The 27148-nt window shown below is 44.3% G+C and overlaps 1 protein-coding gene across 2 annotated transcripts in view; it reads left to right on the top strand.

Annotated features, from left to right (window-relative positions):
* Window positions 1-27148, top strand: part of UPF2 (UPF2 regulator of nonsense mediated mRNA decay) — a 2519933-nt gene that overhangs the window by 1247078 nt on the left and 1245707 nt on the right. For both annotated transcript variants that reach the window (XM_044088310.1, XM_044088311.1), the window contains exon 14: window positions 8960-9235. In XM_044088310.1, coding sequence (XP_043944245.1) covers window positions 8960-9235 — 276 coding nt within the window. The remainder of the gene's footprint in view (window positions 1-8959; window positions 9236-27148) is intronic.

Genomic DNA, 27148 nt, shown 5'->3' with positions numbered 1-27148 from the left:
TTCAGGGCAAATAGAGCCCAAATCAAATGCACCTTCATATCAAGCAAAAAGAAATGCTAGCTGTACAGAATGCACTGACAGCCTTCAAGGACTACCTTCATCCAGGACAATTACTGATAAAGACGGACAACACCACGGTTATGTGCTACATAAACAAGCAGGGGGTACATATTCCTACCCCCTCTGCAGACTAGCCATGGCATTGTGGAACACTGCCTTGAGCTACCAAGTACAACTACAAGCTCAATTCCTGCCAGGAAACTGGAACTATGGATTGTCAACATGTTGACTTGCAAATGGGGGGGGGGGGGGGGGGGGAGTCCAGACGCAGATCTTTTTGCCTCTCCCCAGAACTACCAGTTGGACAAATTTTGCACAAGAACTCATCACAAAAAAGCCTGGAAAGTGGATGTTCTGTCTGTCAGCTGAAAAAACCTATCAGTCCATGCCTTTCCCCCTCTGCCTTTGCTCTCCAAAGTTCTACTAAAAGTCAAACAGGATAAACTAAAAATGATTTTGATTCCTCCAGGCTGGCCCCACCAACACTGGTATCCACTCCTGCGCAGTGTGTCACGCATTCCTCCATGGCACCTGCCTCAGACACCTTCTTTACTGTCTCAGCAGGAGAATCAAATTCTGCTCCTTCAACTTAAACTTTGAATCTTGCAGCTTGGCTTACCACTTAAATTCACCCTTAGCATCCCTCAGCAAACCTGTGATGGAAGTCATTTTGTAGGCGAGAAGACCTAGTACTAGAAAATCTTATGCTGACAAATGGAAAAGATTCTGTGCCTGGAATCAATCTCAAGGGATGAGCACAGCAGTGCCCAATTTACCTCAGATTTTGCAATACTTAACTGAGATGCTTCATAAGGGCCTGTCTTTTTCTTCCATAAAAATCCATGCCTTAGCCATTTCAGCTCATTACAGCACATACCCCCCCCCCCCATTCTCTCATCCTCTTCTAAAGCAGTATCTCAGAGGGGCCAAAAACTTGAGACCACCCAGGAGAGCTCCTACCCCTGCCTGGGACTTTAACTTTGTATTGGAGAAACTCACTCTACCTCTTTTTGAGCCACCTCCAACTGCAGATTTAAAATGTCTTTCCTGGAAAACAGCCTTCCTTTTAGCAATCACTTCTGCTAGAAGGATATCTGAATTACAGGGCCTTATGGCAGTGGAGCCTTTCATCATCTTTCATGTGGACAGGGTGTCACTCAGGACCAATCCATAGTTCATGTCCAAGGTGGTATCCAGTGTGGCTCTCAATCAGTCCATCCATTTGCCAACTTTCTTTCCCTTTCCACAGAACAAGGGAGAGCGGATTCTGCATTCATTGGATGTACACAGATAAGTTAGATTCTACTTGGACAGGACTAAATCTCAAAGAAAATCTGAGCAACTGCTGGTAGCATTTGCTACAGGGGCAGAGGGGAAGGCTATTTCAAAGCAAAGTATTTCTAAATGGATAAGCCATTGTATTCATTTCTGTAATAAGCACCATGGAAAACCTATCCCCTGGGGTATCAGATCTCATTGCACCTGGGCTGCATCTACTTCAGCAACCTTTCTCAGAGGTGTACCTACCAGGGATATTCTAGAAGCTGCTACCTGGAGTTCAGTTCATACATTCACCAAGCATTATCACTTACCAGTTTTCTCTAAATCCAGAGCTGGCTTTACCACTGCTGTTTTGCAGGGCCTTATAGCTAGTCCTAATGCTGTATAAATCCATCCTCCCAACCTTAGCTTTGGGAATCTACCCAAATGTAATGACTGCAACAGTGAAACACGAAGAACATAGTACAGTTGTGTACACTTAACATAAATGTAGATGTTCGAGTGTATTCACTGTTGCAGTCCTGGTTACCCTCCTTGGTGTATTTGCTTTTGTTTGGAGGTATATTTTTGTGTTTCTTAAATAAATATATATATATATATATATATATATATATATATATATATATATAAAATTGCTCCACATTTCATCTGGGGCAAGAAAAATTTATGTAATGGCATCGGCTGCATGTTTTATACCCCTGACATCATGGAAGAAGGGACAGCAACCGACGCAGGACCTAAGACTTTCTTAATCAGGCCGACTGAGGGCAACCTGCCAGCAAATTACCCAAATGCAATGACTGCAACAGTGAATACACTCAAACATCTACATTTATGGTAAGCGTACACAACTGTACTTTCTCCCTCCAATCTTCTCACACCCCCACCTGAAACAATTCCTTAGGGGTGTTGTTCACATTAGACCCCCCCCCCCTGATGAAACCCATTCCTCCATGGGACCTCAGCTTTGTGCTAGAAACATTGATTTGCCTCCTTTTGAACCATGCCTCTTCCAAATGTCTCATTTTGAAGCCTGCTCTCCTTTTAGGTAGTACTTTAGTTAGAGTTTTAGAGTTACAGGCCCTAATGGCAGTAGAACCTATTATCTTGCAGAAAGACAGGATATCCTTCAGGACTAATCCCTCCTTTATACCCAAGGTGGTAACTAATGTATGTCCCTCTATTCTCATGTTGCAGAATTTCAAACTCGTAGGTTGTCCTCTGCTTACTACCCGAACGCTGACCAGTATGCAAAAGCTTCTAGTCACTGCTAGACACATGGAACGTCTGACATTGGCTGAAGAAGCATGGGCCATAAAAGTGATGTCTGCACGTACCTTTCCTCAGAACATCTCTGCCTCTAGTCAAATGTCATCTCTTCCTGCCATCCCTGCTGTCAGATCTTCTCTCTTAAAGGTAAGTACCTTGTTGGGGTATTTTTTTTGTTTCTTTTGGGTCACTGCATGTATGTTTAGATTCATGTCATCCAGGAAAGGAAAGTGCTGGTGCAAACATCAGGTCCCCCATAAGGATGCTCACGAGCTCTGCCTTTTCTGTTTAGGGCCTACTCACAATCATAAAACCTGTGTGATCTGTCAGCCCTTCATTCCTAAGACACTCTGCAGCCGTCTACACTCCCTCAGCATTTATTTAGCAAACCAGTATCTCAGACGCTTAGCACTAGTTATGGAAGGGCCGTCTGGTTTGTCTATCAAGCCACCCAAAAAGAAGGTTAAAATTTCTAGGCCTGAATCTGCTGCTACATCTCCTCCACCCGACATCCCTCCCGTGGCCAACATTGGCCTGGAGAAATGTTTGGAATTCACCAAAATGGGTTTAGTGGGTACCATTCCAGAGGCCGCTGAGCCTAGAATGGAAGGCACATCTGTGGAGGTTTCACAGATGTCAGCTGCGGACGATCTGCTTGTTCCGGCCATCCAGACAGGCTCGTCCACAACTCCAGACCTTACCAAACCTAGGCCTCCCTTAGCCTGTCTACCCTCCAGGTATTCTCTGATAAGGAAACAGAAGTCCAAACATGTTTCACCCCCCTGCAGAAAGCCAACCAGACTGGCAAGCCTTCTCACAAAGTTTATTAAATGCATTCATGGCGCTAAGGCCTGCTATGCCTGCCTGTCCACCAGTTACCCCTCACTTATTAGTCTAAGGCATCAGGTTGATGACATCCCTCAACCTGAAGCTGAGGATTCCTCTGACTCCTCCTCAGAGGACTCTATTTCCTGTGCGTCTTGGATGACGTTTTCCCTTGGTTATGCTTCTCCAGAGAGGAGGACTCTGCTGAGACACTCTCCAGGTGAGGATCTCACTTTTGATGAGACCATCTCTAAAATGAGAGAATTCTTTAAGCGAGATTCCTCTGAGATGTCAAAAAAAGGTACTGTGAACTCCTGCAAATGGCCACGCCTGCTCCTTCTGCTATTCCAGTTGTCTTGCCTGCTTTCTTTGATGCTTTTAGTGCAGCTTCTGTGAATCCTGATTGTAAACTCCCTGCCCTTCGAATGCTTGGCAGGTTCTATACAGTCCCTGGGAGGGTGGGTAAATTTCTGATTAAATACCCAGTTGCAGACCCTGGAACTGTCAGAGTGTTTGCTGATAAGCCTTCCAAACTGCTTCCTTCCACATCTGTCCTCCCCACAGACAGGGATTGCAAGGCCATGGAACGTATTGGCAAAAAAGTATATACTTCTGTTACTTTGGCCTTCAGGGCAGTGAATTAACCAGACACACATGTTTAAGTATGCCCTAGCCTTTTTGGTCCAGGCCACCAAGCTGTTATCAGAACTCCCTGATTCTCCTTCTAAGATACAATTTTTTAGCCACCTTTCTCTGTCTTCTCAGGTCACTGGACATTTAATTAGATACAGTTACGATGCTGAAGAATCTTCTGCCAGATCTGCTGCATCTGTTTCAGTCCTGAGAAGATATTCTTGGCCAAGTTTACAGCCTTTGCCCGATGCCATTAGGGCCGAACTTCTGGACGCACCTCTGGATAAATCTGCCCTTTTTTGCACAAAAGTGGCTCAGTTATTCAAAACTCTTCAACAAAAGGGGAAGGAGCTACATGATTTAAAGCACTTGTTTTTATCTCCTGTACCCAAATTTCATAGGAACTATCCCACCAAAATCCAGGTCATCAGAAAACACACTGCTCCACCCTACCTTCCATGGGCAGAAAGAGCACCAGGAAGCAACAGACTCCTTCCAGACTTGCTCAGACCCCTACTCAGAAACCTCAGTTTCAGACCAGGGTAGGTAGTCTGTGATTACCTGCCTCTGCTGCTCAATTCCCCCAATTTCATTCCCCTGTCCCTAAGGTTGTCTCACTGTCTTCCAGTTTAGAAAAGCATTACCACAGATAGGTGGGTTTTGTCCATTATAGAAAAGGGGTATTTTATGACCTAGATCACCCCACCTTCCTTGAGGGGCATCCCACAATCACCCAAAGAACATCTCCCTCTTTTCTAGCCAGTCATAGACAGTCTGCTTGTTCAAAGGACATTACAACCTGTCCCCCTAGCAGTAAAGGGAAGGGGATTTTACGCAAAACTTTTCTTAGTCTCAAAGAAGGATGGACCATGAAGACTGATTCTAGATCTCTTCCACCTCATTCTTTTCCTACGAGTGCCCATCTTTCTTATGCTTACCCTCCAGACCCTTTTTCCCTTGGTAATGTTTCAGGGAGTCCTAGCCACTTTGGACATAAAGGATGCTTACCTACACATCTCCATAAGGACCATCTACAGGAGATATTTATGTTTTTTGTGGGTTCCTCACACTTTCAGTTCTCTGCTTTGCCCTTTGGACTCTCTACAGCACCAAGGGTATTCACCAAGTGCTTGGCTCCAGTGATTGCCTCCTGCAGGACCCAAGGGATTCAAGTCTTCTCACACTTGGATGACCTCCTGATTCAGGCATAATGTTTCAGGTCCCTACAATGCCAGTTGCAAACAGTTATACGAGTCCTGCAAGCACTGGGATTCAACACCAGTTACCCCAAGTTCAATCTAAATCCCTGACAATGCCAAGTTTTTCTTGGGTGCAGAATAAGGACAGATGTCATGAGGTATTCCATCCACCTCAGAAGGTGGAAAACCTAAAGCAGTACCTGCTTTCTATCCTCCACATCACTACCTTGAGAGCCAGGGAATATCTCAGACTACTGGGCCATATGACATCCACTATCCCAATGGTGCCATTACCAAGACTCCACATGAGAAAATTGCAATGGGTACCTCAGGTCTATCTGAACGCAACACACACACACACACACACACACACACACACACACACACACACACACACACACACACACACACACACACGCACACACCCTGGAGTACAACATCCCTTTCCTTCCATGTTTCAGGAAAGAGATCGTTTGGTGGTTGCACAAAGTGACACTCATCCCAGGGCTTCCCTTACAAGCTCTTCCTCCAGTTCAGGAGATGTTCACAGATGCCTGAGATCTGGGTGGGGGAGCTGCCATGGACAACCTTGGAGTACAGGGTACTTTGTCAGACTCTTTCAGATGGGAGCATATCAGTATCGGGGAAATGAAAGCAATCTTATTTGCTCTAAAAGCCTTCCAACGTACTCTAAAGCAGGGTCCCCTAAAATTGTTCACAGACAATGCTACAGTCATCTGATATGTCAGCAAGTGGTGGGGGGGGGGTACAAAATCTTACTTACTGTGCAGACTTGCACTTCAAGTCTGGGAGCTGGCAACCAGGGAGTCTTCCTGCAGGCAGTGTACATCCCTTCAGCCCAGAACACTCAAGCAGACACCTTGAGCAGGTCCATGTCACAGTCCCACAAATGGACGTTTCACAGGGATGTGTTCTTGGAAATAGTCCACAAGTGTGATACACCTCAGATACATCTGTTTGCCTCCCCTCTGACCAGACAGTTTCCATTATTTTGCACTAGACTACCCAGTCCCCTAGCAAGGGCACCAGACACCTTTTCAATCTCATGGAATTTGATGTTTCTTTCTGCATTCCTCCCCTTCCCACTTGTTCAAAAAGTCCTACTGAAAATCCAGCAGGACAAACGAAAAATCTTGTTGGTGACTCTCTTTTGGCCACGACAGCATTGGTTCCTCCTCCTCCTGCATTTAACCAGGGGCAATAATGGCAAATTACCTCACAGAGTGGACCTTCTCACACAGGACAAGGGATCCCTAAATCATCCCCACCTAGAGTTTCTGAACCTTACTCTGTGGGTGATAGAATTTTGATCCCTTACAGACACTTTTACACAGAGGGCATGCTAATAGTCCTGCAGGAGGCCAGAAAACCTAATACCAGGAGATCTTACTTGTCTAAGTGGAAAACATTCTCCATGTGGTGTCTACAAAGACAGCTGGATCCTTTTCAAGGTGAAACTCCCTTGGTAGTGTCGTATCTGCATGAACTCTTGCATACAGGGTTGGCATATTCCTCTGTTAAGGCCCACCTTGCTGCAATTTTGGCTTGTCTGCCTCTTGATCTCCCTTTAGCATCTCGGCTACCTGCAAAGTTATTCTTAAAGGGAGTACTACATCTCAGGCCCCCCACAAAGGCCAGTTCCACCCCTATGGGACCTGAATTATATATTAGAGAAGGTCATGGTTGCCCCCTTTGAACCAGCATCTAAAAGTTCTCTGAAACACTGTACTTGGAAAACTGTACTCCTGGTAGCCCTGACATCAGACAGAAGAGTGTCAGAGCTACAGGCCCACATGGCAATACCTCCTTTTCTCACCTTCCACAATTATAGGGTGACCCTTAGGACTAATCCTTACTTCATGCCCAAAGTGGTCAATGAACTGTCCTTAAACCGAGGTATTCACCTGTCGACCTTCTTCCCACATCCACAGAATGACAGTGAGGGAGTCTTGCATTCCCTTGATGTTCACAGACAGCTTAGATTTCACTTTGACAAGACCAAGTCAGTTAGGAAATCAGAACAGTTGTTTCTCTCCTTTCATCCCAGGGCTCTGGGAAAAGCAGTGACAAAACAGACTCTCTGCCTGGATTTCCAGGGCCATTGCCTCCTGCTGTACAGGTACCGTGGAAAACATCTAAAATCCTAAATTAATGCTCACTCTACTAGAGCTATGGCTTCATCTGGAGCCTTCTTCAAGGAACTGGACACTGCTTCCATTCTAGAGGCAGCTACATGGACTTCTGTCCATACCGTCTTAAAAAACATTATAGATTGGATCACATTTCTATATCTAGAGTAGGATTTGCTGGGGCAATCCTTCGTGGATTTCTAGAAAACAATTCCAAGCCTCCTCCCTCTTCTTCCCTTTGAGCTTTGGCACTCTCCCAAGGCTTTGAAATACTGCAACATGAGAATAGAAGGACATAGAAAAGTTATGTAAAATCTTATCATAATCATAGATATCCTTCTCTTCCATGTTGCAGTATTCCTTATCTCTTCCTTCAATAGACTGTCCCTTCTTGCTTGATACAGGTCTTGTACAGCTGTCCTGGGACTGGGGTCCGACTGGGGCATTCAGTTCTGAGGAAAGGTACGTGCAGGTGTCACTTTATGGCCCACACTCCCTCAGCCAAAGTCAGACATCCCATGTGCCTAGCAGTGACTAGAAGCTTTTGTATGCTGGCCGGGGTTTGGGTACATACATCTGGCATATGACACTTGGAAAAGGTCAAAGCTTTGGTATGCTGGCAGGACGTACAGCTATCCTTGCCATGCTATCCTTTTTCTAAGTAATACTGCAACAGTGAAAAGTAGGACAGTGTCTGTTATGCTAAGTTCTTGTATAACAACTATTGTGCATGCAGCTACAAGCCATTGGGGGGCACCTGTCAAGGCACACTGTACAAAAACAAGGGCCAGTATTGTGGCATTCTTCAAAAAACGTCAATTTAGAACAACTGTGATGTACCTAGTTGGACATGTGTCCATACATTTTTCAAGCTGAAATTCCAGTCCAGAGTAGAACAGGCTATGATTTGCTTGTCCTGTAAGGCATTCTTTAGCCTCTTCTATACAAGTTAATTTTATTTGTTTATTTATGTGTTGGTTTGTTTATTTATTTTTTGCTTTAGTATTCAAACCTGGATAAGAAATATCACTACAGCATTAATCCCTGCAGTGGAGATATTACAGTTGTTTTAGCATCTCTTCATATCAACGGATGTTTGAGAAAATCATCTGTATAGAGTGTGTTCCCACCCTTCTGCCTTGGTGTTTCTAATGGGTCTTGGGTTTTTGACTGTATTCTTTCCTTCCTTATTTAATATTTTAGGGATTTAGGCCATTCAGCCTGAACCCTATTGACAGGATAAGGATGGGTTACTGCAGAACTTATGACAGTGGTCTATCAGGGCACACTTGTGAACATTTTCTCTAAAAGTAACTGAGTAAGGGTGTATGTGTGTCTCTTTCTTGTAATCTATGCATTGGTCTGACATTGGAGAAGTGGGGACTATGTTTTGGGAGACATCCATGAAAGCTTAGGAAGTCAGACCTGGGGGTCAGAACACCCGCATTTGATCAGTCCCATGGATAAGGATACTTTTTAAGTTGTTTTTACAGTTTATATTTCAGTTTTTACTCTTAACTTATTCTATTGTGTATTCTGTAGGTTAATCAGCCCAAGTTCAATCAGAGGCGAATCAGCAGTGCTAAATTCCTGGGAGAATTGTATAATTATCGAATGGTGGAGTCTGCAGTAATATTTAAAACTTTATACTCGTTTATTTCTTTTGGTGTGAATACGGATGGCAGTTCCAGCGTACTTGACCCACCAGAGCATCTTTTTCGAATACGACTGGTTTGTACTCTTCTTGACACTTGTGGACAGTATTTTGATAGAGGGTCCAGCAAGAAAAAACTTGACTGCTTCCTTGTATATTTTCAGGTATGTTGGATAATTCTTAGAAAATGTAATTATTTAAATTGACATATTCTTATGTTTTGTGCAACAATGCCATACTTTGGAGCATTTTTTAATACTATGTAAAAAGGATGGAGACAGAAATATTAGTGTGCTAGTGTGCATTGTTTATAATTGAGCTAAAAGCATGGAGACAGAAATAGTAGTGTGTATTGCTTATAAAAGATTACCTTTGGTAAAACATTAAGTAAACTAATGTAGTTTATTATTAAAGAAAGTGAGAGTTAAATTGCATTCTTTGCAACCATCCTAAGCAAAATGAAGTAAACCAGCTAAGCAACATACCTGTCAGTCTGTTATTCTGTCAGTGTGAAGTGGGATCACAACAATGTGTGACCAAAGTGAGAATGTGAAACAGCTTTTGTTACCACTCAAAAAGTATGACATTTTTTTGGGAATGTGTGAAACGGACTTTTATTCTGATTTGTGTGCTTTTTGCTTCTCCTCATCATCAGCTAACCCAGTAGTACTATCATGCCACTGAGGGCAAAAGTTGGCTGAGAGTGGATCATCATTAAGGCAGATGTGAGAGGTGGTTCAAAGATTTTCTTATATAGCTCTACTCTCTCTTGGTGTGTGCTGTCAGGCTGTGTGCACTGGTCCACCCCTAATTATGCAGAGGAAATTGCCAGAAAGCAGCCCCACCCAGCAAGCTTGAAGCAGGAGAAGAGGAGGTTTCCCTGGTCTCCTAAAAGCCACCCATCCTTTGTGCTCCCCAAAGTACCAAAAAGTGAGTGGGCCCATGCCCTTTCATCCTCCCCCTTTCTGCCTGGCTCCTCCAGTGCTGGAGCTGCCAGTCGAATCACACGCCAACTGAATCACAGTCAGTGCTCCATCCTGCTGCAGTATGAGGCTATAGGCTAGACATTTTGTTTTTTAATGAAATGTAACGTCGTTCTGTAGTGCATAACTGTTGCTTATTTTACTGCTACATTCCAAAGTAGTTAAGCAGAACTTATAAGTCATTAGAATGTATAATTATGTCTGCAAGTATGGCAGCACTGTTGTTGTTTTAAAATGTCTTTTATGACCACTGCATCATGAGTAAGCATTGTAGATGAATTATGCAGCACTATTAGATAGCAGCTGCCTCCTTTAAGCTACATATGAATGCTATTGTTGTGTATGTTTATCCTGAACAGTAGCAGGGCATGAATGATGATAAACTAGAATATTAACACTTGCATTTCTGTTTCTCCTAAGAGCCTCATACAGATGTACTACACTTGGTACATTTCAGTTATAAGATGTGCAATCTTTCTAGTTTGCTTCTTTAGTTTCTTGCCAGCATCTAAATTATATTTGGCTGCTTCATCTCATAACTTTGCTTGTTTCATTAATTTTAATGGGTAACAAAAGAGTTTAGACTTATGCAGTTCTCTGTTTACCTTTCATATGCTGAAGGCCCTTCAGCACCTGGACTGCTGCATGTCAAGCAGGACCATTAAGCTCATGGACTGCTGTATATCAAGCAAAGTCATTATAACTTATTTAAGCAGCAACACTTTATAGCCTTACAGATGTTAGAAGAGTTAAGGTCAGTTTGTAGAGGCATATGAGTCAAATCCATCTTTTGGACGAGTCAGTTTCCATTTTATCTATATTTTTCTGCTATATAAATGCATTTGTCAGCAGCTTACCATCAGTGTTGGTAACATGGTTTCCCTTTACCTTAATTCTTATGTAGTATGTATCCATCTGGTCAGTGTTTGTAACAGAATCCCACACAAAAATCAGCATCATTTACAAGTTTTGATGTTTCCGGCTTCATTGCTGGCTTGAATGGATTGCAGCACGTTTAAACAGACTATCCTGAATCAGAAATACAAGCTAATATTTTGGTGCTGCACTAGCATAAAAAGGTGCAGCTTGTTTTTTGAAAATTGCAACTTTACTTCCCCTAAAATGCGTTCTTCATTATGACTGTCAAACTTCTCAACCTCTAGACCAGTGTGTAGAGGTCACCATTAGGCTGCATACATCTATTGTCAGTAATTGTTGATTTATAGCTGTTTTCGCATTTGACGGCATCTATGGGTATGTCAAAATTCTGCTGCTTTAATTCTGCGTCGTCAACAGCTGAATTTCACTGTTTTGTAGCTGTGTTTTGAACTGATTAAAGTTTTTAAGGTATTACTTTACAAATTTAATAATATTATTTTAGGTTCTTAATGATTCGTATGGTTGTGTAATTGGCTGATGTTTGCCACTCTTGTTCGACAAATAGAAAATATGACATTAGAGATGGCACAAATTCAGGTTCTAGCTAATAATCTTCCTAAGGCTCAGCCACCCAGAAAGGGCATGTTAAGCTTGAGTATTTTGTATCCATGAACAAAGCAGCTTATTTTAGTTTCTGTTACCTTTTCCACTGGATGAAAAGTGGTAGAATACATCTGATATCAATTCTTCAGGTAGCCTAATGCCTTGACTCCAGCTTTATTATAGAGCTGCCAAGTGACAGAGGCATAACATATTAATAAATGAAGATTTAACCTTTATTGATGAGGACAGAACTTTTTTTCCAGTTATTGAGACAGTATTGTCAAAAGAAATGTCTGCTGTGTTTGAGAATCAGGTATCAAGCTTTGTCATGATAGACATGAGGGCGTCCTATAGTGCTCATCCATTCCCTGACTCCGTCACTGGCATTTAGTGCTAGAAAATCAGAAGGCAGTGGATTCAGTTCCTGCACAATGTGCTTGGATTCTGTCTCCATTACTGACATAGGGGGGTTGCTACAGCATTTAAGTGAGTGTGTCATCCTTCAGATGAGATGTTAAATTAAGGTCTGCCTAAGTGTTGCGGTAGCTCAGGTTGATTTAAAAGATCCAGTGGCACTCATCAAAAAGAGCAGGGTGTCTTTATTTACATGAAAAAGCTTATTCACAGATACAGACACACACACACACACACACACACACACACACACACACACACGTGTCTGTGTGTGTGTATATATATATATATATATATATATATGTGTGTGTGTGTGTGTATGCGTGTATATATGTGCTTGTGTATGTATGTATATATATATATATATATATATATATATATATATATATATATATATATATATATAGCTTCTTCTTTCGGCTGCTCACGTTAGGGGTAGCCACAGTGGATCATCTGTTTTCATTTCTTCCTGTCCTTTGCATCTTAATCTGTCACACCAACCACCTGCATGTCCTCTCTCACCACATCCATAAACCTTATCTTAGACCTTCCTTTTTTCCTGTTACCTGGCAGCTTCATTTATAATATCTTTTTCCCAATATGCTCTGCATCCCTCCTCAGCACATCTCCAAGCCAATGTAATCTTGCCTCTTTGGCTTTGTCTCCAAACCTTCCAACTTGGACTGACCCTCTAATATACTTATTCCTAATCCTGTCCACCCTTGTCACACCCAGTGCAAATCTTAACATCTTCAACTCTGCCACGTCCAGCTCTGACTCCTGCCTTTTTGTCAGTGCCACTGTCTCCAACCCATATAACATAGCTGGTCTCACTACCCTCTTGAAGACCTTCCCTTTCACTCTTACTGGTACTCGTCTGTCACAAATCACTCCTGACACACTTCTCCACCCACTCCACCCTGCCTGTATGCTGTTCTTCACCTCTCTTCCACACTCACCATTACTCTGAACTGTTGATCCACCTTTGCCACCTCTTCTCCCTGCATCCTCACCATTCCTCTATCCTCCCTCGCATTCACACACATATATTCTGTCTTAGTCCTGCTGACCTTCATTTTTCTTCTCTCTAGGGCATATCTCCAGGGTCTCCTCCACCTGTTCCCTACTCTCACTACAGATCACAGTGTCATCTGTAAACATCATAGTCCACTGGGACTCCTGTCTGATCTCGTCTGTCAACCTGTCCATCACCATTGCAAGTAAGAAAGGGCTCAGAGCTGATCCTTGATGTAATCCTACCTCCACCTTAAACGCATCCGTCACTCCCACCGAAGACCTCACAGCTGCCATACCACCCTCATACGTATCCTGTACCACTCTTATATACTTCTCTGACACTCCCGACTTCCTCATACAATACCACAACTCCTCTCTAGGCACCCTGTCATATGCTTTCTCTAAGTCCACAAAGACACAATGCAACTCCTTCTGATATTCTCCATCTACACACTCAGAGCAAACATCACATCTGTAGTGCTCTTTCCTGGCATAAAACCATACTGCTGATCACTAGTTATCACCCCCCTTCTTAACCTAGCTTCCACTACTCTTTCCCATAACTTCATGCTGTGACTGATCAATTTAATCCCTCTGTAGTTACTACAGCTCTGCACATCACCCTTATTCTTGAAAATCAGTACCAAAACAGATTTTCTCCATTCCTCAGGCATCCTATCACTTTCCAAGATTTCATTAAACACTGTAGTTAAAAAACTCCATTGCCATTTCACCTAAACACCTCCATGCTTCCACAGGTATGTCATCTGGACCAACAGCCTTTCCATTCTTCATCTTCTTCATAGCTATCCTTACTTCTTCCTTGCTAATCCACTACACTTCATGTTTCACTATCCACACATCATCCAACGTTCTCTCCCTCTCATTCTCTTCATTCATCAGCCCCTCAGAGTACTCTTTCCATCTGCTCAACGCACTCTCCTCACTTGTGAGTACGTTTCCCCCATTATCCTTTATCACCCTTACCTGCTGCACATATTTACTAGCTCGGTCCTTCTGTCTAGTCAATCTGTACAGTCATTTTCTCCTTCCTTAGTGTCCAACCTTTCATACAACTCTTCATACGCCTTATCCTTAGCCTTCGCCACCTCTCTCTTTGCCATGCACCTCATCTCCTTATACTCCTGTCTACTTTCTTCATCTCTGACAATCCCACTTCTTCTTCACCAACCTCTTTCTCAGTATACTGTCCTGTACTTTCTCATTCCACCACCAGGTCTCCTTGTCCTCCTTCCTCTGTCCACATGTCACACTAAGCACCTTTCTAGCCTTAAGTTTTGTGTGTGTGTGTATATGTATGTATGGTATATACATGTGTGTGTGTGTGTGTGTGTATATATATATATATATATATATATATATATATACATATACATATATATATATATATATATATATATATATACATATATATATATATATATATATATATATATATACATATATATATATATATATATATATATATATATACATATATATAATTTATTTAGAATGTTTTCAACTTTTTTAGAAATTATATTCACTTTATTTTATAGCATTTATTTTTAACCCACCTTTTCATCCATAATCAAAACTTTTATCTTTCTGTAAATCATTGACATCCCATTTTTTACCTGTATAACAACATGCATCTTGCTTTCCACATAAGCCAAATACAAATAATTTCTTGTTTATTTTTTCTTACTATATTTGTAGTTTGTTTTCACTATACAATATTGTCTGTACTGTTTTTGTTGTAATTTTTACACTACCGTGTATCTTCTTACTCTCTACCCAAAAATCTCTTAACCAGTGTTGTCTTATCCATCTGCCTCAACTATTGGGTATATTGGATCTGACCAGATCAGAAGCCAGCAACGTTTAGAATCTTGGACCCAAGGGTTGCACTCCTCCTCTCTACCCATTATCCCCCTCCATCTTCACAGATCCTAAGATCTCTTTTGCCACTTGTAACAGATAGATATAATACTTAGGCTCTTTTGATCTTATTTACAGAAATAAATCTATTTATTTATTTTTTTTTGCTCAGTGATTTAATATTTTTCTCGTACTTGGTGGAAGTTTCTTTGCTGCTAGGACTTTCTTGTAGCATTTCCCCCTTTTTCCTTCTACTCTCAAAAAAATAATAATTCTGTTACCTAGAAAATTCCTTTTTTTCCCATATTAATGACATCGGGGTCTTGTAAGTGTATTGTTCTTTTTGTAATATTTTAATAAGCATTCTTTTGGTGTGTGATCTAGTATGCTTGCTAGTGTTTTTTTTTGTTTTTTTTTTTTTTTTTGTTACTGCTTGCTTGTTTATCCTTTGGCTTGTCAGTTTGTTGGAGTATGCCAAAATGTCTGACAAGGTTTCAGAGTTCATAAAATGCACTGCATGCAAATGCAAGTCTCCCCAGGATCCTCATTCTTAGTTCGTCTACTGCCTGGAGGACAGCTCATTTTGGCAAGGTTTGTTCTACTTGTTCCTCCTATTCATCCTAGGCTGTTTCTGGTTGCATCCTAAGTTAGTGTTTTAGGGTCTTCTCCCTGCCACAGTGGGAGAACTGGTCTCATTTGTTTTTGGGTTCCTGTCCAGCTAGAAATCAGGGGACAAGTCTAAAATGGTTAAAGATATAGGTAAAGAGAAAGAAAAGCAAAAGGAATTGGGAGATATCAGGAAAGAAATCTCTTGAACCTTTGGGATCTTCAGATCTGGATACCAAAATTCCCTGACTGACTGATCTGGTCCATCTTTTAGAGTCAAGTAGGATCTGATCTCCTCTTCTTCCAGGGGTCTCACTGGAGCTGGACTGTGCCCATTCCAATCACCTTTCGTTCAAAAAAAGTCTAGCTTGGAGTCTTCTCCCTTCAGGTCCATGTGGTTGTTGAGGAGCCTTTTCGAAGCTGACCTTTACAGGATATTGAGGAAGTTCTCGAGGACTTTGATCCAACTGGGGGTTCTTACTGCATCTTCCACTCTGGAAGTGCTGGGTCCAGCCCTTACTACCCATTCTTGTTTCTCTTTTTCTGGTGTAACGTTTGGATATGATAGTTCTGGAGCAGTGTGTTTTCCAGAGGATTTCCCTTGGAGCAGATAGCCTGGTCTTCTTTCACTCTGACAATATCCCTTACCTGTTTGACTCCTGTGGAATTTGATCTTGAGGGTTCTCTGAACTGAGTAGATGTTAAGTTGTCTATCTCGCCTTCATTCTTGCTAGATGGGTTCGGAGCCGACCTCGGCTCCGACTCGGCCACTCTAAAAGCTCGAGAGTTGGTTCCACCGGCTCGAGGCTCCCCTTATATCCCACAATGCTAGGCGAGAGTTACCTCAGATCTCGTTTGCCGCTACAGCTTCGAGGTTGGTTTTTCTACCGGTTCCTGGTGAGTAACTTTTCTTGTGAGATTAGTCTTTCAAAACCCCTTTATTTTTAATATATTTACTTGATTCCCTTAGTTTAGAGTAAATTTTATCCCCTTCAAAAAAATTCCCGTTTTTTTCCCTCAAGAACCTTAGGTTCTTCCCTTGGGCCTACAGGCCTTTCCTTCCCTAGTGGAGTGTGTGTGTTTTATTTTATTTTAAAATCCTAGTGCTGGTTTTTATTATAATTTAACTTGACAGGGTGTAACTAGTGTGTTTGTGTGTGTGTTGTGTACACCTGTTCAAAGACAAAAAAATGTCTAAAGAAGCAAAGGTCTCCGGATTCAAGAAGTGTGATGCGTGCTGTCAGAAAATGTCTCTGACAGACGCTCACACTTCTTGTGTCTACTGTCTGGGGCCTTTGCACCTGCAGGACTCCTGTGCTGTGTGCCATGGCTTCAGCCCCAGGGTCCTGCAGGAAAGAAAGAATAAATTGATTCTCAGAGGCTTACTCAAGCCAGAGGATTCCCTGTCTGTGTCAACAGGGAAGCCCTCTAAGGCATCTAGGTCTTCGGCTCCGGCAACTGAGCCGAGACCTAAGGTTTCTCAATCTCTGCCTTCATCGGCTCCGGCTGGAGCCGATAAGTCTCAGTCCACAGTTTCTGTGGCCCCCTCGGCTCCGGCCAGAGCCGAGGTAGTAGAAGTTCCCGTGTCGGCTCTGACCAGACCTTCGGAGCCGACAACTAGGAAGAGGTCCAGGTCACCATCTCTTGGCTCCGTTCATTCGGCTCCAGGATCTCCCCTGCTGTCTGAACGGAGCCAAAGATCTCACTCCTCTAGGTCATCGAGGCTGTCGGATCATGACCTTCAGAGGGTAGTGAGTCGACTACTTAAGTCCGAGGCACTGGCCCAGATGCTTCAGAGCCCGACTCATCAGTCGATGCCTGCCCCGGTCCATCAACATATTCCTCCTTCGACTCTCTTGAGCTCGGGCGGTGTCGGAACCGAGACTGTGATAGCGTCGGAGCCGATACAATTGTCTTCGGCTCCGTGCGGCTCCGTTTTCTTCCTTGGAAGAATCTCGGCGCCGGACTTCCCTCGTCGGCTCCGAGGGGTGAGTGGCATCTGACCCTTGTCCGACCCCCTCTCCCTCTCGGTGCTTGGCTGGTGAGTTCGGCTCCGACATCGGCCTCGAGCCATCACTGTCGGTGCCGAGGGGTTCTTAGCTTCTCGGGCGGGGACCTCTGGCTCTGCCTGACAGGGGTGCATTCGAGGTCATGCGGAGTGTGTTAGAGCCTGGCTCTACTCCACAGTCGGCTCCGTCCGCCCCTCCCTCTATGGTGCCTCAGGCTAAGTCGACTCACTCCCTCATCCCGGACCGCAGAGAGCCAGCTCCTCAGGAACCCCTGTGGGATTTCATTCTCTTCGAGGCCTCTCCTGATTTGGCAGAAGAGCCCCTCGGAAGAGGAAGTGTAAGAGGAAACACATTGACTCACCTGAGTCCATCACGTCAGACACAGATTTGGATGATTCTGAGGGTTCCCCGTTCCCCTTCTGAAGATGTCTCATTTGCAGACATTCTGGAGATCCTGAAACAGAGGGAAATTGGCCAGCCCTTAACCCTTCGGAGGACGAATCTGTGTATCTTGAGGCGTTTGGCTCTCGTCCTTCCACCTCCTGGGTGTCCCCCTTGACCCCCTCATGCAGGTGGTTGCTAAGAAGGCATGGGCGGCTCCTGATTCAGTGGACCCCACTCCCAGGAGACCCTCCAAGTTCATAACAGCTCCAGCAGACAAACAGTTTTAACAAAAGGAGTTTCTGTGGATGCTATGGTGGTAGCGGCTGCCACTAAGAAGGAGCTAGCTGATTCTTCAGTACCTGTCCATCCACCTAACAAGGAATCTAGGTCCATGGATAGATGCGGAAGCGGATGTTTCGTCAGCGACATTTACCATGCGTTAAGCTGAACTATCTGTGCCATTTTACTCGTCTTCAAAGGGACTTGATCAAGGAAGCGAGTGAAATGTTAAAGGACCCTACAGCTGCGGGTTTCCAAGATAAGATGAACACGCAGCTGGTTACCCTTAATTCCATAACCAACTCCTCCATGCGCCTCTTTCTTACGGCTGATGGAGCGAGCAGAGCCGCAGGGACAGGTGTGGCCTTACGTAGGCATGCCTGGATGCGGCTATGCAATTTTGCGGACCCCTTCAAGGCGTCTTTCACGAACTCCCGTTTGATGGATCATCCCTGTTTGGTCCTCAAGTGAAAGAAACCTTGACTAGGTGCGAGACTGATGGCAAGACCCTTTCTGCCGTCGGAGTCCGTTTTCTACTCCTTCCAGGCCTTACCCCAAAGGCCAGAAAGGTGGAAAGATGTGGTTCCGTAAACAATCTCCAGGGACTTCGCCTGGCGACAGAGTCGTTTTCCGCCAGAGGCAGAGGGGAATAACAATGGTAGACGCCGCCCTAGGGGCAGGGGTCCGCAGAACCAGGGCAATCGGAAGTCTTTCCTGACAAGCCCTTTCAGCATCTCTGAGGTGTTGCGCGACAGCCCATCTTGGAGGCAGTCGGGGAAGATTGTCACTGTACCCAGAAGCCTGGCTATCCCTGACTCAAGACAAATGGGTACAGTCCATCATTTCCGAAGGCTATTCTATCCCCTTTCTTCGCTTTCCAAATCGGTCAAAAAAATCCCTTCCAGATGTGCCACCCGCTCAAAGGGATCTAGCAGTTTTGGAAATTTCAAAACTGCTTGCAAAAAGAGCAATTCAGCCAGTTCCAGCAGACCAGCAAGGATCCGGAATCTACTCAAGGTTCTTTTTAGTTCCAAAGAAAACAGGGGACTGGAGACCAATTTTGGATCTCAGTGTCTTGAACAAATCAGTCAAGAAAACAAGATTTCGGATGGTCACGCTGCAATCCATCCTTCCCCTTTTGGGCAAAGGAAACTGGATGTGCTCTATAGATCTTCGGGATGCGTACTATCACATAAAGATGAACAGGCGGCTCCAGAAGATTCCTCCGCTTCAGGCTGGGAACCAGTCATTTTCAGTTCAGGGCCCTGCCCTTTGGTCTCACCACTGCCCCGGGTGTTTACCAAATGCATGGCAGTGGTAGCTTCTCACCTGAGACTACAAGGATTCCAGGTGTTTCCATATTTGGACGACTGGCTCCTCACAGCTCCCACCAAGCATCTCCTTCTGATGGCCAGAGATTACACTTTTCGCGTTTGTCAAAAGCTGGGTATTTCAATAAACTGCGAAAAGTCTGTTTTGTCGCCTTGTCGTACTATTACCTACATAGGCAAATCTAGATACAATAAGCATGTCTGCAAGACTAACACATCAGAGAATAACAGACATTCACAAATTGGTATCACTCCTTTTCAACAACAACAGAATCAAAGCCAGGTTAGTTCTAAAGGTGTTGGGAATTATGGCAGCGGCCATACCTCTGCTTCCATTAGCCAGATACCACATGCGGATCCTTCAATGGATGCTCTTTACTCAGTGGTCATACCAGGAACTTCCAATGTCTCACACCATTTTGATCACGCAGCGTGCAAAAGCATCTCATGTGGTGGATGTCTTCCCTCAGCTCTTGTCGGAAGACCCTTTGTTCCACCTCCTCCGGTTGCTACTCTGACAACGGATGCCTCCCTGATCGGGTGGGGGGGGCATTATCAGGGCAGGACGGTCCAGGGCACATGGCAACCAAGCGAATGCCACTTGCACATAAATGTTCTGGAGATGAGAGCAGTGCTTTTAGCGTTGCAAGCCCTTCAAGACTCTCTTCCCTTGGGAGCGATTGCAATCCAGACAGACAATATGTCTGTAGTGTGGTACATCAACAAACAAGGCGGAACCAGATCATACCCCTGTGTCAAGAAGCACTCAGACTGTGGCAATGGGCGATTTCTTCTCAGCGGTTTCTGATAGCACACATCCCCGGGAAGTCCAATCAAATTGCGGACAAGTTGAGCAGAGCTATACTCATGCCTCACGAGTGGTCTCTGAAAGACTCTGTAGTCAGAGAAATTTTTCTCAAGTGGGGTCAGCCTTGCTGCGATCTTTTGCTACTCCCCAAAACAGCAAGTGCAGAGAATATTTCACTCTATTCCCTTTACCAGGCCAACCCAGCAGAGGCGCTCTAGTCCAAGTTTGGCCCGGGGACTTCTGTATGCATTTCCTCCTTTCCCACTGATCTCTCAAGTAATACAGAAAGCTATCGCTCAGAAGGCCTCATTGATCCTCATTGCTCCTTACTGGCCTCGACAAGTGTGGTTCCCCTTTCTACATCGTTTTCTCTTGGAGCGACCGTGGAATCTGGACCTAGTTCCAGATCTTTTGATCCATCAGTCGGGTCAGTTTCATCGCTCCCTCCCTCGCTGAACCTCACTGCTTGGTTCCTCCAGTTCCAACCTTAGCCAGGCTTCCTCAATTATCTCACTCTGTTAGAGATATTTTGATAGCTTCCCATAAATCTTCCACTCGAAAGATTTATTTGAGTAAGTGGAAACGCTTCACATATTGGGCTCAAGGAAAGGACATAGATCCTTTCACTGCTTCCATCCAACTAGTCCTCGATTTTCTAGCTGAACTCTTCCATGCAGGTTCATCTCCTCTACACTTAAAGTTCAATTGGCAGCTATTTCTAACTTTCACGTGGCTATTTCTGCATCTGCCCTAATGTCCCACAAGCTCTGCAAAGCTTTTTTGAAAGGAGTTTTTCTTCTCAGACCTCCTATGAGAAATCCTCCGTCGCCCTGGGACCTAAATTTAGTTCTTGCTTCTTTGATGCTTCCCCGTTTCGAACCTGCAGTCGCCTGTTCCTTAGAATTATTATCATGGAAAACTCTTTTCTGGTAGCTATTACATCAGCTAGAAGAGTTTCAGAGCTTCAAGCACTCAGCTGTCGTCCTCCTATCTTTTGTTTCATAAGGACAGAGTATCCTTACGAACTAACCCGTCCTTTTTGCCTAAAGTGGTCTCGACGTCAAATCTGAATCAAAGCATTGATCTACCGGTCTTTTTCCAGAATATTCCAATAGGTCTGAACAAAATTACACTGCCTGGATGTTCACCGTCAATTGAGGTACTACTTGGATAGAACTAAACAGTTCAGAAAATCTGATCAGCTGTTTGTCTCCTATGCGAGAGCAGAAAGGGACTTTCAGTTTCAAAGGTATCATTATCCAGATGGCTAACATCTTTGATTTCCTTTGTATATGAAATTAGACATCAAAAGCTGCCTGATAAACCTAAGGCTCATTCCACCAGAGCTTTGGCTACTTCTTTAGCCTTCCAAGACAGACTGCCTATCGACACCATTTGTGCAGCGGCTACTTGGGCTACCCCTCATACTTTCATTTCTCATTATAAGTTGGATTTAGCTTCTAGGCATAGAGCTAACTTTGGTTCCACTGTTCTCAGGAGTCTGTTCTGTTAGGCCACCCGGGACAAGGTGCTAGGGATGCGGTCCCATCCAGCAAGAATGAAGGCGAGATAGACAACTTAACATATAGAAGTTATGTTCTTACCATAACGTTCCATGTTAGTTGTCTTCTTCTCGCCTTCTTCTTCGTCCACCCTCCTTCCCCTGGCCTGGACAGACCTAGAGGAGTTGTGATTGTGACCTCTCTTTCTACCACCTCTTTACTTAGGCATATGCTGCTTTGCATATTTCCTGAATCAGGATGTAGGTCACCCTTCTTCTCCCTGTTGTTAGAGGTGGACTCTGTTTATAGTTATTCTGTTACTATTATAAGCTGGGGTTAGCTTACAAACGAGATCTGAGGTAACTCTCGCCTAGCATTGTGGGATATAAGGGGAGCCTCGAGCCGGTGGAACCAACTCTCGAGCTTTTAGAGTGGCCGAGTCGGAGCCGAGGTCGGCTCCGAACCCATCCAGCAAGAAGAAGGCGAGAAGAAGACAACTAACATGGGACGTTATGGTAAGAACATAACTTCTATTTATTGTCTGTGCATGGGCGGTCTGGGTCATATCCAAGACTGACAGATCCATTTCATGTCCTTCTATTCTCATGTTGCAGTATTCATGACCTTAGGGAGTTGCCGCCTGCAACACCGGTCATCTGGCCAGTATACCAGAGATTTAGAAGCCAGGGTACGTTTGATGTTTGACGTTGCATACTGGGGCCATAAACTGACGTCGGCTATATCTGTGACACCTGCACATACCCATCTCAGAACTTTTCTGCCGCAGTGAGATTCAGATATCCGATTGCCAGTTCTGCAATCTGGTGTTTGCTCGACATCAGCCATCTGATTTCGATTATCGTTTCCCAGCTGTCTGCATGGAGATAAGTATCCTTGTGGGAATTTTGTTTCTTTGCTGTTTTTTCAGATGTACATATCTTCTAATAAGGGAAAGTGTGCTTTTGGTAGACAAATCCCATATAAGGACATACATGAGCAGTGTTCATTTTGTCTAGGGGAGGCTCACAATTACAAATCCTGTAACATTTGCCAATCCTTTGTTCCGAAAACCCTTAGAAGCTGCATGGTGACTTTAGAACTGTATTTAGAAAATCAGCGCTTCAGCAGTTTGGCATCCAGTATGGAAGGTGGAACAGGCCCGTCTGAGGAGAGCCCCCTAGGAAGAAGGCCAAGAAACTCGGGCCTGATGCCCAAGCAGCTCCTCAGTTGTCCATTGAGATCCTCGTGACAGTATCAGCCCAGGATCCCTCCGTATGTTGGATATTGCGCAGCAACCGGGACCCAAAATGGAAGCCTGTTCTGCAGATACTCAGAGTAGGTCTGCTGTGGTTTTTTTCAACCATCAGAACCTGATGGTCAGGGGGAACCATGGCTCCTGGTTTTGGAGAGCCCTATTACTACTTCAGCCTTGTCATCCACTATTGCAACGGCTCCTAGGCCCACTTCTGCTCCTTCACTCCTTTAAAAAGGAAGCAAAAGGAGGAACACACTTCAAAAGACCCTACTCCACCCTGAGAGACCTTCTCCCAGCCTCTGTTCAAGGTGTTTCAAGTTCTTCAGACCCAGATCCCCCAGATAGGCCTACCAGTTGTTCCTCAGGCACTATCTGAGGTGGAGTCTTCCTCTTCAGATGAGTCCTTAACTTACTGCTCCCAGTTATATTCCCCCAAAGATTTTGTTACCCCCTGAAGAAGAGAAGTCTCTTACTCCTGACTCCCCTGGAGAAGATTTCTCCTTTGGAGATGCCATTTCCTTGCCTAGACAACATTTTAAGTGGGAACGATCAGATGTTTGTGACACAAAAAAGAGATACTTCGAACTATTGCACATGGAACGGTCCTCACCATCTGCAGTCTCACCTTTGCTTCCAGCTTTCCAGGATGCTTTTTCTGCTGCCTCACAAAGCCCAGAATCACAGCCTCCTGCTTCTAAGAGTCCAGACAGATTCTAGAAAGTGTCTGGCAAGGAGCAGTACCTTTTCAAAAACCCTCCAGCAGATGCTGCAGTCATTGCAGTGTCACCTGCTAAGTCCTCTAGGCAACTACCTTCTTCTTTTCTGTTTCCAACAGATAAAGATAGTAAATTTATGGACAGATTAGGGAAGGAAGTATATACTTCTTCCACCTTGGCCATTAGGGCTATTAATTATCAGACCCATATGGCCAAGTTTGCTTTAGATTCCCTGACCAAGCCCTCTACTCTTCTGTCAGAGGTTCCAGAATCTCCTGTTAAGGCTCAATTAAGTACCCTTTTGTGCACGGTCTCTCAAATGACCAGACACTCCATTAAGTGCAGCTATGACACTGTAGAAACATCTTCTAAGTCTGCTGTTTCTGGCTCTGTGTTAAGGAGGTTTTCATGGTTGAGACTTCAGGCCTTGCCTTTGGATGTCCAAGCTAATTTGTTGGATGCACCCTTGGACAACAAAGCCCTCTTTGGAGCTGCCTCTGCAGAGCTACGCAAGTCTCTACAGGAAAAAGGTAAAGACAAACTTTAAAACATTTTCTAGTCTCACCTGTCCCCAGTTTTCATAGAAATTACCCCCAAAGACCTAACCTTATCATGAGCCAGTACTCTCATCCCTCTACAATTCAGTCCAGAGGATGGAGGCATACCAGAAAACAGTCTGTCCCCAGATGTTCTTCATGTTTCACTGTTGCAGTCATTACATTTGGGTTATCTGCTTGCAGGTAGCCCTCAGTCGCCTGATTAACAAAGTCTTGGGTCCTGCGTCGGTTGCTGTCCCTTCTTCCATGTCATCAGGGGTATAAAACATGCAGCCGATGCCATTACGTCAGTCTTTCTTGCTGTGCGGTGTCCGAAGCAGAAGCAGTTCGCAAGTGCCAGTCGGCCAACTCCTGAAATTTTCGTTTTCGAGTTTCAGAACCGGAGTCTTCAACTAAAGCTAAGTACCCCATTGGGGAAACTTTTTCTTGCTCCTTACCAATGTCAGTAAAAGTTAATAATTGCATTACTTGTGGAAAGCAAATACCTCATAAAGATTTTCATTCGTACTGTATTCCTTGCCTAGGCCCTGACTTCGATGTACCTTGCTGTCGGTTTTGTGCTTTATTTAATCGGCGCACTGTCTGTCGTTGGTATATTTTCGCCTCTAAATATTTCGGTTCTCAGTTTAATTATCCAGAAGTGTCGTCTGTTAGCCATCCAACTACCGGGGTTCTGAAAAAACGCAAAGATAAAGACTGAGACAGGCCGCCGAGGTCCAAAACTGCCGACGACGCTTCTGCTAAGCTAGTCGCCAGTTCGCCAGTACTCAGTGAGGCACTTTCGCAGCCCCTGATACCTGCTACTTCTGATTCGCATGCCTCTACTGAGACCCATTTGGAGTCCTGTATGCCGTGAGATGCTTCAACTGTGGAACCCGTGGATGTCTCTACCTTGGATGGGTCCGGAGCCGCTGTGCAGGCACTGGCTTCTGAAGGTGTATTCAGGCCCATGGACTTGCATATTAAACCGATGCCTCCTTCTTCACTTAGGCCTGAATCTTGAACCATGCCTAAAAAACCGACGCCCAGGCCACATGCTCAGGCTTCTATGCCTAAAAACAAATGTTAAGAATGGCTGAAGATCTAATAACTAATCAGGGGTAGCCAACCCCCCTTTCTAAAAGGCCTAGGACTGAAGTTGTGTATGAATCTTCTGACCAGGATTCTTTTTTTTTTTTTTCTGATTCTTCTGATGATCTGGATTTGCCCTTATCTACGTATGAGGGTTCTGATGCAGATGACTCCATTCCCTCTGCTTCCCCTCCAGAGGATTTTTCTTTTGGGGAAACCTTACATACTCTAAGCGAGCATTTTCACTGGGAAAGCCAGGATTTTTCTGATTCAAAAAAGAAGCTTAGGGATTTCTTACTCCTGCCTTAGAATAGGCCTTTAGCTATTCCTCCTGTACTAGACATAGTTGATGATGCTTTTTCGGAATCTAGTTTGGCCCCTGATTCCTTGCCTCCTGCTCCCAGAAAACCTGACCGATACTACAGGGTCCCTGAGTCACACAAGTTCCTTTTTAAAAATCCTATTGCGGATCCAGAGACTATTTCACAGGGGCCCAAGGGCATTAAGGCTTCTACTGCTAAAAATCCTACCCCTTCTGATAGAGACTCCAGGGCGCTGGATAGATGGGGTAAGGTGGTTTGCAATTCTGCAACCTTGGCCATTAGGACTTTAAACTGCCAGTTTCATATGTTAACATATCAGCAACATGTTATTGGATTGCTTAAACAGAAAATGATGTTGATTCCTGACTGTGTGGAAAATAAAGAATTACAGGATTTAATGCATTCTGCTGAAGAAGTTGGAAAACATACTTTGCAATGTGGTTTTCTTTAATTAGAGGCATTTTGCAGGGCTGCTGTTACTGGGTCTGTGTTCAGAAGGCATGCTTGGCTAAAGGAGCAATCTTTGCCTGATCATGTTAAAGCTAAATTGTTGGATGCTCCCTTAAATCAGGACTGCCTGTTTGGCAACAAGGCTGAGGAAGTTCTTAAAAAGATGGAAGATTTGGCTAAATTTATGCAAACTGTTAAAGATTTCTTACAAGTTCAGCCTTCTAGCTTTAGTAGGCAATGGCCCTCTAAGAATTGGTCCTTTCCAGCCCCTTCCAGGTCTTCTCAAGCCAAACCCAGACACAGCAAAAACCCCAGGTTTCACTCCCAGGGGACACACAGGACTAAGCAGTGGGGAGCCTCCACTTCAAAATCTGGGAGTAATAAGATTCCCTCCTATGGTAAACTATTTCACTGACTTCCTTTTAAAATTTCCAAGCACTTATCAACTGACTGCCCCTTTGGGGGGAAAGATTGCTCTTCATGCAAAGAACTGGGAACTCATTACCCAGGACACGTGGGTTTTAAATATAGTATCCCAGGGATACAGATTTCACGTCCACACGTTGCCAATACCAAGCGGGTGGCCGGACCTACCCCCAAATCAGTGGGCAGAGGCCCAAAAACAAGTACTTTCTCTCTTAAGCATGGGGACTATTCAGCTGGTACCAGAAGAGGAAAAGGGACAAGATTTCTACTCGAGACTTTTCCGGGTACCCAGAAAAGACAATTCATGGCGTCCAGTCCTAGACCTGTCTACTCTAAACACCTTTTTGGTGATTCCAAAATTCAAGATGCTGACTCTTCACCAGTTGCTTCCCATGCTAGGAAAAGATGCCTGGATGGCAACACTCGATTTAAAGGAAGCATACCTGCACATCCATTTCAGGGAATCTTGCAGAAGATACCTACGCTTCAAAGCAGGCTACACGCACTATCAGTTCTCTGCACTGCCCTTTGGCTTATCTACTGCACCCAGGGTATTCACAAAGTGCCTAGCCCCAGTTATTGC

The sequence above is a fragment of the Protopterus annectens genome, chromosome 11.part0 (genome assembly GCF_019279795.1).
Source record: "Protopterus annectens isolate FY-2018-M chromosome 11.part0, PAN1.0, whole genome shotgun sequence".
Taxonomy (NCBI): Eukaryota; Metazoa; Chordata; order Ceratodontiformes; family Protopteridae; genus Protopterus; species Protopterus annectens.
Note: the sequence above shows the minus strand (reverse complement) of the source record. Positions and strands in the feature narration are given on the sequence as shown.